Below are 13,916 nucleotides of genomic sequence, written 5' to 3' on the forward strand. Positions count from 1 at the left end.
CGTCGGGTTTGCTTTCTGTTTCTTCAACATCACGTGTTCTTTGCTTTCTCGGTTGGCGAGATCCCCAAACAGTGCGCTGATAAGCACGTGTACGTGCACGTGCACAGATGTGGGCAGGCATACACATACAGACACACGGATTTCTCGACACCGTCTTTTTTCACTTCACGTTATCCACTCCTCTGCCCACTTGCGCACACACGTACACAGGCACGCTGAGATACAGTGACCCATCAAAATAGTGGGGGTGATGTGGCACGGTGTTTGTCCGGTTCTGCGAGCGTGTTTGTGTCTGTGTGTGCGCGAGCTCGTCCTGGTTCACCTCTCGTCGTTCTTCTAGGCAGGTAGTCTATTATGTCCACTCAGCTGCTTTTGATTGTATTAACTTTGGCCCTTTTCCGCCTTTTTATCTTAAAGCGTGCCGCAACTTCCATTACAGAGTTTAGCCGCTCTCCGTCCCTCTCTTCCTCTCTGCCATTTTTGTCTTGGCCGTGCCGTCTATCGCTTCGTCTCCTTCTTTTCTGCGTCGTCGTTGCAACTCTCGCGCTGTTCTCAACACATCAAAACGTGAAGGCTGGGAAAAAGGCAAGACGAAATCGAATGCGAGAGAAAATGTCTATGATAGAAGCGGGGCGTGCGTATGCGTGTCTTGCGGTCGCTGAAGGACGTTCTTTCGAGGTCTCGGTTGCCGAGGGTATTGCTCGCTCGTGCGGGTGTGCTTCACTATTTTCCCTTTCTCTGTGACTGCTCTCCACAAGCGATGGCGAGGCGAATGAGGTAGATGTGTGCGATGCGTTGGCTCTTCTTCTACAGGTGCATCTTGAGCCCCTTGCTCTCTGCTGTTGCGTATGTGTGTGTGTGTGTGTCGGGGGAGGGGGAGTGCTATTCCTGCGAGCCCCCCTCCAACCCCCGCACGCTCACGTTTTCTCCGTCTTGCAATCGTGTCTCTTGTGTGACTTCTCACTCTCTTCTCCTGCCTTCTCTCCCTTTCTACCTGACAACACCGCGTACACGCTTTCAGGCCTGCACGCAGGGCACAGGGTTGGACATACACAGAGGCAGACACTGCTTTTATCGTCCTTCTTTTCGTGCGAGTCACCATGAGGACGCAGTGCAGCCGCGCGCTCTACGGGCGGTCGGAGCGTGGGCTTTACTTCCCCATCAATCACCGCATCGTCGATCAGCGTAACACGTTAGGTTCTGGAGCGGAGGAGGCCGATATCCAATCGCGGTACCGGCGCCAGCTACGGTCGAGTTTCGTGACGAGGGAGACGCGGCAGACAGAGCCGCCGGCGTGGAGCCGGAGCACTCGCCCTACGCACTTTCTCTCCCTACCGCTGCCAGCCCGGTGCACGCTGCGGGTGCGCGTGAAGGAGATGCACGAAAGCATGATATTCGCCAATCAAAGCATCGAGCCGCTTCTGATTCCCGCCGCGAAGCTGCACGTCACCTTGGGGGTGATGACCATCGGTGGAGAGATGGTCACAGCAGAGGCTGTCTCAGCCGCCGCAGCACCAGATGTGCTGGCGGCCATTCAAGATTGCGTCGGCCAGGCGTGCCACGATACGTGCAAGGAGCCGCTACAGCTACGCTTTCGCGGCCTCGGCACCTTTGCGCATGGCCGTGTGCTGTTTGCGGGATGCATCACAGAGGCGCACTTCACAACACTTGACACGCTTGTGCGCCGCATTCGCAGGGACGTAGGGCTCGGTTTAGGCGTGGACATGAAAGGCAACCCGCACGATTCGTACGTGCCCCACGTCACGGTCGCTAAGATCCGCCCATCGCAGATTGGTCAGTTTGGCCGTCAGCTCCCCATTTCGATGTGGGCAGATCACCAGCATCACGACTTTGGCGACGTCACCTTCAACAGAGTCGACCTGTGCAGCATGAAGGGCGAGGGAAAGGATGGGTACTACCACGTCGTGTCCTCGATCGCGGTGCAGTAGGTGAGCGCTGCAGGACGCAGGTGCAACGTGCGCGCGTGGGTGGCCAAGGTACCTGCGCGTCCCCGGCGGCCGGTTTGTGTGTGCGTGTACGCAGGTATTTCCTGCACTGTGGTGACCACGAGACCCTCTGTGCGGAGAGGTTTCTTCGTTGTTTTCTTCCTTGTGCGGTTTTGTCCCCTTGTTGGCGGTGCTGGCGGGGCTGCTCTTCCCCTTTCGCTCCTTTCCATCCATTCGTTGGAGACGGAGGGAGCGAGACGAGGAGTGCTCCCTGGCGCCATGGAGAGACTCATCGCCTCAATGAAGCGAATGCGCACGGACCGCAAAGCCGAAGACACACCGACGCCAGCGAACAGTGCGACTTCATGTGGCCATAGTTGGTCGAGTAACTGCAGCTGGAGCGCGTGGTCGCAGACCACGCAGTGTAAAAAGAGAAAGAGGAGGGAAACAGCAGGCGTGTGCGCGCTCACCACCGTGTGGCGGCCGTTGCCACGTTCACTTTGCAGAGGGCCGTTGTCATAGGAGCGGGCTGCTGAAGTGCTGTGCAGGACAACGCAGCACACGCGGCGGCAGTAGGCACCGAATAAAGGGAGCAGGTCGATCTTCTTCTCTCCATGCGCGCATGCCCCGCCCTCTCGCCAACATCACCGAGATGGGACTCTTGGCAGTAGGGCCTCCCTTTTCAACATTGTAGCCTTCCATGTTCCGCTCTTGTGTTTTGTCTCTTCCTACCGGCTTCGATTTCTCTGCTCCACTCCTTGGCCCCATCCACTCCCTCCTCTCTCCCTCTCGATCCTTGTGTGCGCAATTGCGTAAGCAACACACACTGCCGGCCGACTCGCTCTTTTCCAGCGAAGGGCCCTCCACTTCCCCTTCCCCCTTCCCCCCTCCTCTCTCTCCCCACATCTACACATACATACACACACTGCTTCCATTGCGCTCCCTCCCAGACCTTCTTCTGGATCATGCCTACAGCAACCAAGAAAGGCCCCCGTACCGGGACCAGCAAGTCGGCCAAAGGTAGCATTGTCTGCGCCGTACCGGGCACAGATGCGAAGCACACCGCCGCGCCATCGCCATTCACGCCCGCGGCGCTTCTGGAGGTGCCGCCGGAGTACAAGCAACAGCTGCGCCAGGCATTTGATAAGTTTGACGACTCCGGCAAAGGCCTTATTCCTGCACACGAGGCAGTGGTGGCTCTCTACGCGCTTGGATACGACGTAGGCAGCACCGAGCTGCAGCAGTTACTGCAAGAGGTTGGCGCTGCCGGCGCTGAGTCGATCGACTTCAACGACTTCTACAACGTTCTAGTACTGAAGATGAGCAAGAAGGAGAGTAAGACGGAGTCGGTGCGTGCCTTCAAACAGATGGACCGAGATGACAAGGGGTACATCGGCCTCGAAGACCTGCGCTCTATGTCCAACTCGCTGCACATGAACTTGACAGACGACGAGCTGTCCGAGATGATCCAGTTCGCGCGGTCTGTCGGCTACCACGCCCCCGCGCAAGGGCAGTCAGAGTTCGACGCGAGGGACATGCTGGCGGTCTCGGAGGCCGAGTACTTGCGTTTGATGAAGCGAGCGAACGTTTACTGAATGGGCGGAGGAGGGATAGCGATGAGGGCCAAGCCTCTCGACAGACTTGTGCTGCCGCTGACATTGCGCCGGTGCCGCTAACACCCTGCTTGCAACTTCGATGGCTGCTGCTGCTGCCGTTGTTGTGCAGTGCGAGAACGCAAGAAAATAAAATGATCAGAGAGAAAAGTGGGGCCACAGTGAGAGGCCTGGCTTACAGCCCTCCTCTCGATGCACGACAGCATCAGAACTGAATGTGAAGCTAGCGGGCTTTCCGTCATGTACACTACAGCGCGAACTGCACTTTAATGTGTGAGCAACAAGGAAAACAAACAGGAAAATCTCTATGGCGGGATACTGTGGCGTGCGGCGCTACCAGCTCTGAGTGCAGCGCCACACTTTCCGTCCTCCGCGTGTGCTGTTTTACTCCGAACGACGCGGCTGCCAGCAACTTGTTGCTGGCGCTTGGCTAGAGAGCAGGCGTCGAGTAATCTCTTCAAAAGTGAGTGAAAGAGAGTGCGGTCACGGGAGGGGGAGCAGAAGAATGCGTTGCCTTCTCTCTTTCTCCACTCCACTCCAGCCGGCGTGTGTGTGTGTGTGTGTGTGAAGGGAAAGGTAAGGGTATTCGTCTCTACCTCCCTCATCCGTGTCGTCAAACTGATAGGAGGCTCATCATCGACATCCCTGCGGCGCTGTGACGGTGTGCACGTTGCCCTAACCTTTTCACATAACCCGGAGTCATCTCTCTCCCCATAAGCACTTGTATGCCGTGGTTGCCTTCTCCTCGCTTCTCTTTTCTCCCTCCTCTTGTCTTGTCGTTCGCGCACCATCGCGGCACTTGTGCTGTCCCCTTTAACGTTATGCTTGATCCCGCCCCTCTCGTGCTCACTCTTTCTCTGACGGCTCGTCCCTGCACATTGGATGTCGGCGCGAATCATTCCGCTCTTTCCTGTCACCGTCTGAATGGGTGGAAGCGCAACAGCAGCAGCGGATCCCTTCCTCCCCTCTACCTTCCCACTAGACGAGGAGGCGGCGTCGTGCTTGCGCCGCACCATCGCACACGCCAGCAGAGGAGCGGTTGCCTCCTTCTTTGCCTGCCTGTGTGTTGTGTGCGCGCCGATGGAACGCCACATAATACACCCTTGCAGCTGATTGAAACTTCCAAAACGGGCCTACCGCTTCTACGCTCCTCACGCGTGCTCAGCATATCAGCCACTGCGCACATCGATACCGCTTGCATACCCGTTTGCACCAGCGGACACGCACGCGATCGAGGTTTGCTGCCTCAGGAATTGTGCAGTCTACCGAGTTGCCAGAACTCAGCATCGCTAGCATGTCTATCTTTGGCGTCTCGTCCTACTTTCTGTGGACGCAGAAGGGGCAGACGGTGCTGCCACTGGTGCGGGGGAGCGGCTTTGTTATGTCCTTTCAACAGCTGAACACCTTCTACAGCTATCACGTCATGTCCGCTGCCCACGTCACATGCCCAGTCAAGCACCGGAAGCTGTACGGGGACACCATTGGGCTCAAGGCAATTGGAGAGCGGCACATCAGCACCCGCTTGCTCATACCAGACGAAGCCACACACAGGGTGCAGTCATCTTTCGAGCTGGAGTTTAGACAGCAGTACATGCCTAACACCGATGTTGCCTCACTGCGTCTGTGCAAGGAGGAGCAGTTCAAAAAAGCGATGCTGCCACCACAGGACAGCGGCACCGGCACCGCATCTCCGCTGCAGGTGATCCTGCCAGATCTGGACCGCATAGAGGAGGGAGATGAGCTGATCCTGTGCGGGGTCCACACAGAGGAGGAGCGCGCCAACCCCAACGACGATGGGCTGGTGCTTAACCCGATGCGTTTGATTGCCACGTGCAAGGCGGCCCTCTTGTCGCTCGACTACGGTACCGTTCTGTTGGCCTCCATCGATGGTCCAGCCGAGGAGGCTAGGGAGAGCGGCAGCGGTAGCGCAGCTTCTGCCAGTAGGCCAGTCACAGTGCCGCCACTTCCGTTGAGCATGTGCGGCGGCCCCGTGCTGCGTCGCTCCTCTGGAAGGTGCGTAGGCGTGATTGCGGCGCGGGTTATGGCAAACGCGCCACCGCGGGATCCACAATCCACCTCGCTCTACCAGGATCCGTATCTGGACATCTCCGAGCACATCGCCTTGCACGCGCACTGGCCGCTGGATGTCGCGTTTGTGCCCATTGGTGAGTTCTACGACCCCCTCCGTCGCTGCGAAATGTAGAGGGGGAAGGGGGTGGAGAAGTGGTGGTGATGTCTCTCTCTGCGTGTACGTGCCGTTGAGTGTGTCCATGGGTGAGACGCACGATGATGGAGCGCGTGTGCGGTGGACTGAAGTGGCAGAGCGAAAACGAAGGCCGAAGAGGTGGTGGTGGTGGGGAGTGCACAAGGAGGAGTGACTCTTTGTGTCCCGCTGCTCAGTTTGCTTCCTTCTCTGTGCGCCACATGCTACTTGAGTGCCCGATAGCTCGGGCCGCGTGCGGAAAGCTGTTCTTTCGATGTGCACGGGTGAAGGCCTGAGTCTCCCTCTTCCTCTGTGTCTGTGTCCTCCTTACTGGCTTGTTTCTCACTTTATTTTTGTGTCTCACATCCCTCCCTCTTTCACACACTGTTGTTGTCACCCTTGCCCGTGTGTGCGTGCGTTGGGTGTCTCTGGGCGTTGCGCATCAACGCTCATGCGTACGCTGCTTTCTCTTCGCTCTCTTGTTGCTCTGCGGCTCTCTTTATCACGCGAACACATACACATGCACAAGTACATTGCTGGTGTTCACGTGCATCTCATGACACGTTTTATTCCTGTCAAGCCTCCTTTTTTTCGCGCCAATACAATCGGCGTGTGTGAGCTGGCGTGTTTACATACACACACACACACACGGATCAGGTCACTGACTCCCCTTGCCTCCCCCTCCCCCTCACCCATCAATGGGCAGGTATTTCTGCATCACTGTTCTCTTGATTTCCGTGTTTTCTGTGGTGAGCGTCAGCAGCGCAGCCGCCAGGCCCTCTGCATCATTTTCAGCTCTTCTTAGTGGAGTCGAGGCAGGCGTTCACAACCACATCGCCCCCTCGTTTTCTCCGTTCTTCGACTGCGCGTAAATACGCTTCTGGCGGCAGAGCGCCGGAGACCCTTGCGTAGGGCGAAAAGGCTGCGGGTACAGCGACGGGCATGCCGCGCACTCGATCTCTGACTCTCTTCACGTGTCTTTTGATAGCGCCTGCGTGGGAGGGGTGGGGAGAGGGCCTGTCATTGGATCGCAGTACTTGATACGGTACTCTGCACTTCGCTGCTCCTCATCCCCTTTCCTTCCCGTATTCTTTCCGCTAGAGCTGCAACGCCCTCCTGACGGGGGGGGGGTGGAGGAGAGGGGACGGCACACCGCGCAGTGCGTGGTATTTCAGGGGTCTGCACCCCATTGTGTGTGGGGACCAGGCAGAGCCCCCACTACCCCAGCCAATGCACAGGCACCGCTTGTGGTGACAGGGTCCGGTGCCTGCGACACAGGGAGGCCAGCGCGATGCATCGCTGCTGATGTCGGTGCCCAGGTCCTGGATGGCGTTGCGCGGGGGCGACCTGCGACGGTGAACGCGTCCGCGCGACCCACATGACCAGGCAGCGTGTCAGAGTGACTGGAAGGCGCACCTCGTGCGCCCCTCGCTGGCCACTGGTGTGGGGAGCCTGAGCCACCCCGCGGCGGGATGCACGAGGCGGCGACCGGCATAGTGGGGGCAACTGTGGTGCTGACTGCGAGGCGGCGCGTGGGTAGAGCTCGAGGACAGGGGCCGTGCTCGGATGGCTGGGTCGGCGCACGGCTGTGATGCGTGTTGAGCTCTGCTTCGCGCGACGCGATGGACCCTGCGACATGCCGGGCGAGTAGGGTGGGGCTGCACTCATGCTGTACGGCAGTGCATGAAGGCATGAAAAAAAAAACGCATACGAGACACATGCGCTTCTCCGTGTGTGAGTGCGCTTTCGCCGGAGATAGAGTCGCGTTGTTGTTATATGCATATATTTTTTATTTTTTTTTTTCACCAGCGCGCACCTTGCCACTTCGTTCCTCTCTCTCGATGTCCACAACACCGTCTTCCTGCACACATGCCCCCTTTCCTCCTCGTCGGGACACCCTCCACACGCTCGTGCACGTGTGCTCGGACGCGCCTATCTGGGACGACGTCAAGGGTACCCATCCCTCACCCTCACCCACAGACATATTTCACCAAAGGCTGAGAGAGAGCCGCGTACCAACCGTTACGTTATTTTTGTTTGCTGGTTTGTTTTTCGTCTTACTCAGAGCGCAGGAAACACACTAAAAATGGTGAAAGCGAACTCCGGGGCGGAGAACATCCGCGTCGTCATCCGCTGCCGCGACATCCTCCCGTACGAGGCGGAGCGCGGTGACAAGGCGCTCGTTCGCCTCGACCTGGCAACGAACCAGGTGGTGGTGCAGCACCCCATCGGCGACGCCGATGTGTTTGCCTTCGACGCCGTCTACAACAACTCCTTCACCCAGCGCGACATCTTCCTGCAGGAGGTGCAGCCTCTGGCGGATGCGGTGCTGCAAGGCTACAACGCTACCGTCTTCGCCTACGGTCAATCCGGGTCCGGTAAGACACACACGATGACAGGTAAGCTGAGCCAGCGGAACATGTGGGGCATGATGCCGCAGGTAGTCGATTACCTCTTCTCCGAGATCAAGAAGCTCACGTCGTCCACGAAGACCTTCAAGGTGAAGGTATCCTACGTGGAGCTGTACAACGGCAAGTCGCGCGACTTGCTCTCCTCGAAGCAGGTAAACCTGGAGATCAAGCAGAACACGTCCAAGAACTTCTACGTGAAAGGTGCGGAGATGCCAGAGGTGACTAGCTTCGAGGATGCCATCAAATGGTTCAATGCCGGCACGGAGAGGCGGCAGACGGCCTCGACCGACCTCAATGACACAAGCAGCCGCAGCCACTCACTCTTCACAGTGCAGATTGAGCACTTCGACTTCGAGAACGACCCGAGCTCGCCAATCGTCATGACGAGCAAGATCAATGTTGTCGACTTGGCCGGGTCGGAGAAGCTCAGCAAGACGAACGCAACTGGCGAGACGGCAAAAGAAGGGTGCAACATCAACTTGTCCCTGTCCGCTCTGGCCACGGTGATCGACACCATCGTGAAGGGGGCAAAGCACATCCCGTACCGCGGCTCGCCGCTGACGATGCTGCTGAAGGACTCCCTGGGCGGTAATGCCAAGACAGTTATGTTCGCGAACGTTGGCCCCTCCGATAAGAACCTGTCCGAGACGATCTCGACGCTCCGGTTTGCGCTGCGCGCAAAGCAGATCGAAAACAAGCCCATCAAGAACATGGACCCGAAGGATGCCCGCATCCAGGACCTGATGGAGCAGATCGAAGAGCTTAAGAAGCGGCTAGGCAACGTAGACCTCAACGTGGAGGACAGCCTGCGCCAGCGCATCGAGGAGCTCGAGGTCGAGAACTCTGACCTTCGCGGCGGCAGCGAGAAGAACAACATCGAGCTTGAGGAGCGGAACCGCTTCCTGCTGGCTCAGATCGAGGAGAAGGAGCAGGAGGTGGTGGAGCGGCAGCACGAGATTCGCAAAGAGATGGAGCGGCGCGAGCTTGTGGAGTCGAACCTGTCGAACGAGTCCAGCCGGCTGCGCGATCTGCGGCTTGCCAATGTCAACTTCCTCAAGCGTGTGTGCACCGATGAGCAGCTGGAGCAGATCCGGATGCACATGTCGCCTAACAAGGCAGCCAAGAAAAAATCAGACGAGTGGGACGTGAAAGAGATCGGCTTCTACCTCCATGGCTTTGCCGAGCAGTACGAGCAGTGGCGGAAGGTGACGTATACGCAGGAGGACATGGAGAAGTACGCTCGGCGCGCGATGGCGGAGCTGGAGAGACAGACGCAGCGCCAGCTAAACGACGCCGCGCACGCGAAGGAAGACTTGCAGCGTCAGCGGGACGAGGAGGCGGCGCGCCGCACCGCTGAGCAAGGCGCCACGTCGCAGCTCAAGGTAGATCTCAACGCCTTGCGCGAGGAGAACGTCAAGCTTCGGGAAAAGATCGAGCGCGATCAAGAGAAGATCAAGGTGAAGCTCGCCAAGGCGAAGGATGATATGAAGGCACTGCAGGATCAGGTGGAGTCGGCAAAGTCGAAAGTCACCGATAAGGAGCGCGAAGTGAAGCGGCTGCGGCTGATGCTGGAGGAGCGGGGGGGTGCTAGCATTGTTGGCGCCGCCGGCGGCCCGCGCAGCTCGCTCAGCGCTCCTGGGCAAGACCCAACGGAGTGGGGCAACGGAGGGGAGCGTGCTGCCATAATGCATGAGTTAGAGGTGGCGCGCCACGCCAAGTCCGTGCTCGAGAACCGTATCAGGGAGACGAACGTCTCCCTGCGCCGCTTCGGCGTCTGCATCGCCAACCCGCAGAGCCTCGAGGGGGCAGGGGCGACCACCGCGAACGAGGTGCAGGCGTTTGTTCTGGCGGCGACTGAGGAGGAGCCGGTCGACGGTGACGTTGTAGCGCAGCTGCAGCAGCAGCTGCGCACCAAGCAGCGCCTTGCGGAGCTCATGCATCAGCACCAGATGCGGCTCAATGACATGATCTGCAAGTACGAACTCCTCAAGACCGGTCATGTCACAGTGTACTCGGCGGCGACAGGTAGCGCGGCCGCTGGTGCTGTCTCTGCGGGTGTCGCCCAAGGGATACCGGCCGACATGAACGGCATCGGCGGCATCGATGAAGCCACCGCCAACCAGGTTAGGGAGCTGCTGCAGCGCAAGGAGGACCAGCTGGAGGCGATGCGGCTGGAGAAGGACCAGGCCTGTGACAAGCTCGTCAAGAAGCTGAACAAGTCGGAGCGCAAGCTGCGAGAACTGGAGTCTCTTCTGGAGGAGGAGCGCACGCAGTTCACCGAGGAGAAGGCCGAGATGACGAAGGAGGTCGCCGAGCTGCAGAGCTACAATCAGCAGCTCGCCCTCGAGCTCGAGAACGAGCGCAGCCAACTCGCGTTCGTCAAGGCGGAGATGGCCAGCGCCGTACGCGCCAAAGAAGGCGAGGTGGACTACTACAAGACCCAGGTGGAGGAGGCGAACCAGCGCCTCGACGACATCCGCAACACCGCCGCCGAGTTCGAGGAGCAGCGCAAGAGCTACCAGAGGCTGCAGGAGCAAGTGGCGCGAACCGAAGACGCCCTCGCCATCAAGAACGGGGAGCTTGAGAGCAACCGTCAGATGGTGCAGTGGTCCAACCGGCAGCTAGAGAAGGAGAAGCAGAAGAATGAGGAGCTGGAGCAGGCGCTGCAGGACAAGCAGCTGGAGCTTCGCCAGCAGGAGCAGAACTTCCATGCCGAAATGGCGGATCGTTTGAACGCACTGGCAGCCAGCAACAACCGCCGTCTGGCGGAGAACGCCGCGCAATGCGAGGAACGCATCAACGAAGAGCGCATGAAGGAAAAGGCGCTGCAGAAGAAGATCAAGAATGCCAAAACGACAGCCAGCAAGGCTGCGCAGCGCTACGACGAGATGATCCTGGAGAACGAGGCGCTGCTGTCAAAACTGGAGGAGCTGAAGGTGACCTCGATGAAGATGTACCTTGAGCGGCAGGAGTCCCAGCGCGAGCAAGACTACCGGCCGGGCAACACCATTCGTTCTCGTGGGCTTTGATACGTGTGCCGGTATAATAACAGGGGTGTGCATTTCTTACCCCTCTCTCCCCCTCTTTCCCTCCCCAGCTCGAGAAGGGAGAGCAGACGCGCTCTCTGGCGCACTCTAACAGACAAGCGCAGCAGCCTGTTACTACCTCTGCCCCTCTTTCTCCTCTTCTTCACAGTGGGCCTTTTTTTTCCGTGTTGCCATTCTTTGGCGGTCTTTTGGTGCTTGGTATTGTCGTATCGGTTTCACGCACCTTGTCCTGTCCCCCGGCCGTGTGGTGCGAGGTGTGTGTGATGGGGTCCAGTCGCTTTTCTGCTTTGCTGGTGCCTCTCTCTATCTCGCTACAGGAATGTGTGTGTGTGTGTGTGTGTGTGTGTTTGTGTGTGCGTCTCTGTCTAAGCGCAGGTATGGACAGGCGCTTGCTGCTAATGGGACTTTTTTTTCTGGCGCGCTCACTCTCTTTCGTTATCAAGCGTCCCCCCTCCCTCTTGTTCCCGTTCTCCGTCCTCCGTCACTTTTTTTTTCTCGTCTCTCTATCTTATTATTATTGCTCTGCACAGATTGGACTGTCGCCCTCTCGGGGCGTTTCTTTGCACATACATATGTATATATATATATATATATGTGTGTGTGCGTGTGTGTATGTATATATTTTTAAATTCTTCGTCCGGCGATGACACTGACCTTGTCGTGACGTTATTTCTCTGTTGCGCGTATTGCTTTCCCGTCTATGTGTCGTCCTTCATGCTGTTGGTAAAGTGGCGCCGGGCTCTTCGCTCTCCTCCTTCTGCCCCCCCCCCTCCTCCTCCTCCTCCTCCTTTTTTTTCTCCTCCGCGTCGCGTTCTACCTTTTGTTTTGCTCGGTCTCTCTGTCTCTGCATGCTGCGTTTCTTCTGTCCTGTTCCGGGCATCCTTCTCGTCTCTCAGATGTCACTCCCCTTCCCTGTCCGCGTGCATACATGCATGTGGGTGGTGTGTACACATGTATATGTTCCTGATGTGCAAACAAAAGGAGGCGCAAGAGAAAAAAAGCGAAGACACAATTCAACAACACACAAAGAATTAGATTTTGGCGGGGTGCTGACACACACACGCACACACAGACACCCATCGCCTTTTTTCTAATGTATTTTGGTTCTTTCGTGCGTCCATCACTTTTCTCCCCCTCTCTTCTCGGTAGCGTACGCGGCGGTGCGCGACGCATCGCATGTGCTTCTGAAGGCAGTAGACCCTCTGACAAGCGCGCAGAAAAGAACAGAAGCAAGCACGGAAACCGCACCCGAGACGACCAAGGGGAAGTAACGGTGCAATCAATACCCACACACGCCTACATACGCCATCATCAAGCAATCAGCGGCATTCGTGCTCCTACGAATGGCTCTGCTTAGCGCGTGTTGCTTTTGAGGGAATGGGCCAACAGACGCTAAGCGGGCCTAGCATCCGACGCCGCGATGTGAACCTCGGGGCACGCACACGAGGTCTTTTGCCTTGCTGCTGCTCCCTTTCCCTCCGCTACCTCATCTTGAAGAGACATCGTACCCCTTCACCTCTACACGTGCTAGCACACATGTGAAATGCCGCCCTGCTTTTTCTTTCACATGACCGACTGTCTCCCATCGCTTCCTCCCTTAGAATCTCTTGGGTTCGCTTCTCTTTCGTGTCCAGTGGTCAAGCCGTACCCAGCCACGTGTCTGCTAGGGGAGCTGCAAGTTCATCAGAAGGCTCTCTGTGTTTTTGTTCGTTGTACTTCTTCCACGGGCTCGCTAGTAGTTTGCGTGAGACGCACTTTTCACCTTGGGCGTCCGCGAGCGCGAGGGATCGACCATGGTCCGCGACACAGCCGAGAAGAAGGGCTTCAAGGCCGCCATGGGCATGGAGGCCATGAAAGCAAAGATGGAATCTGTGAAACGCAGTAAGCGAAGCAAGTACACCCCTGCCTCGCAGCACTCCCATGGCAACCCGATTCACCGCCCTCTCAAGTTCCACGAGCGCAAGCTCCTCAAGAAGCATGACTTCATGCAGTACCCACAAGACAACTGGCACGAGCCGTTCTGTATCACCAAGTATCACCTCGAGGATCGCGAGGACTACCGCCGCTACATGCGCCTCGTGGGCCTCATTCGACAGCTCCAGACGCAGCTGCGCTACCTTCCGGCGGAGAGCAAGATTCGAATTCAGATTACGCAGCAGCTGATGGAGAAACTGTACAACATGGGGCTCATTCATGAAAAGCTAGGCCTTGCCGAAGTGGATAAGGTCGGCGTAGAGGCGTTCTGCAAGCGCCGTCTGCCAACGATTTTGCGCGACCTCAAGATGGCGGGTAACTGCAAGTTAGGCGCCGAAATCGTGCATCACGGCCACGTCCGTGTCGGCACCACGCAGATCCGCGATCCCGCCTTTCTGGTGCCTCGCGGCTTAGATGACTATGTGACGTGGATGCCCGGTAGCAAGATCCGCCAGCACGTGGACACCTTCAACGCGATGCGCGATGATTACAACTACTGAGCAGAGTTGCCAGCCGCGCGACATGGTGAAAAAGTGGGGAGGGGGCGCGCGCAGGATACAGGCTGCAGCAACGAGGGCCAAAGCATTGACAGTATTTGTTTTGTGTGTGTGTGGTCGTGGGGGGGGGGGCGCCGTCCCATCCATGCCGTGCTCCTCGTGCGTGCTTCTCCGCGCTGATTTCTTTCGGAATTCGTTGCTGTCGGTACCGCTGCTCGGTAGCGG

General features: G+C 57.9%; 5 protein-coding genes across 5 annotated transcripts; all 5 read left to right on the forward strand.

Annotated features, from left to right (window-relative positions):
- Positions 1 to 1,100: 1,100 nt before the first annotated feature.
- LMJF_32_0650 (conserved hypothetical protein) lies at positions 1,101 to 1,949 on the forward strand (the record flags this gene model as incomplete). The annotated part of the gene is made up of 1 exon (XM_001685328.1): positions 1,101 to 1,949. One exon carries the CDS (start codon positions 1,101 to 1,103, stop codon positions 1,947 to 1,949), a length of 849 nt encoding a protein of 282 aa, XP_001685380.1.
- Positions 1,950 to 2,911: 962 nt separating this feature from the next.
- On the forward strand, positions 2,912 to 3,541 carry LMJF_32_0660 (putative centrin; the record flags this gene model as incomplete). Its single annotated transcript, XM_001685329.1, has 1 exon — positions 2,912 to 3,541. One exon carries the CDS (start codon positions 2,912 to 2,914, stop codon positions 3,539 to 3,541), a length of 630 nt encoding a protein of 209 aa, XP_001685381.1.
- A 1,312-nt stretch (positions 3,542 to 4,853) lies between these two features.
- LMJF_32_0670 (conserved hypothetical protein) lies at positions 4,854 to 5,762 on the forward strand (the record flags this gene model as incomplete). Its single annotated transcript, XM_001685330.1, has 1 exon — positions 4,854 to 5,762. One exon carries the CDS (start codon positions 4,854 to 4,856, stop codon positions 5,760 to 5,762), a length of 909 nt encoding a protein of 302 aa, XP_001685382.1.
- Positions 5,763 to 7,848: 2,086 nt separating this feature from the next.
- On the forward strand, positions 7,849 to 11,202 carry LMJF_32_0680 (putative OSM3-like kinesin; the record flags this gene model as incomplete). The annotated part of the gene is made up of 1 exon (XM_001685331.1): positions 7,849 to 11,202. One exon carries the CDS (start codon positions 7,849 to 7,851, stop codon positions 11,200 to 11,202), a length of 3,354 nt encoding a protein of 1,117 aa, XP_001685383.1.
- Positions 11,203 to 13,013: 1,811 nt separating this feature from the next.
- On the forward strand, positions 13,014 to 13,694 carry LMJF_32_0690 (conserved hypothetical protein; the record flags this gene model as incomplete). Its single annotated transcript, XM_001685332.1, has 1 exon — positions 13,014 to 13,694. One exon carries the CDS (start codon positions 13,014 to 13,016, stop codon positions 13,692 to 13,694), a length of 681 nt encoding a protein of 226 aa, XP_001685384.1.
- Between the last annotated feature and the right edge of the window lie 222 nt (positions 13,695 to 13,916).

Source organism: Leishmania major, chromosome 32 (genome assembly GCF_000002725.2).
Source record: "Leishmania major strain Friedlin complete genome, chromosome 32".
In the NCBI taxonomy this organism is placed as follows: Eukaryota; Euglenozoa; class Kinetoplastea; order Trypanosomatida; family Trypanosomatidae; genus Leishmania; species Leishmania major.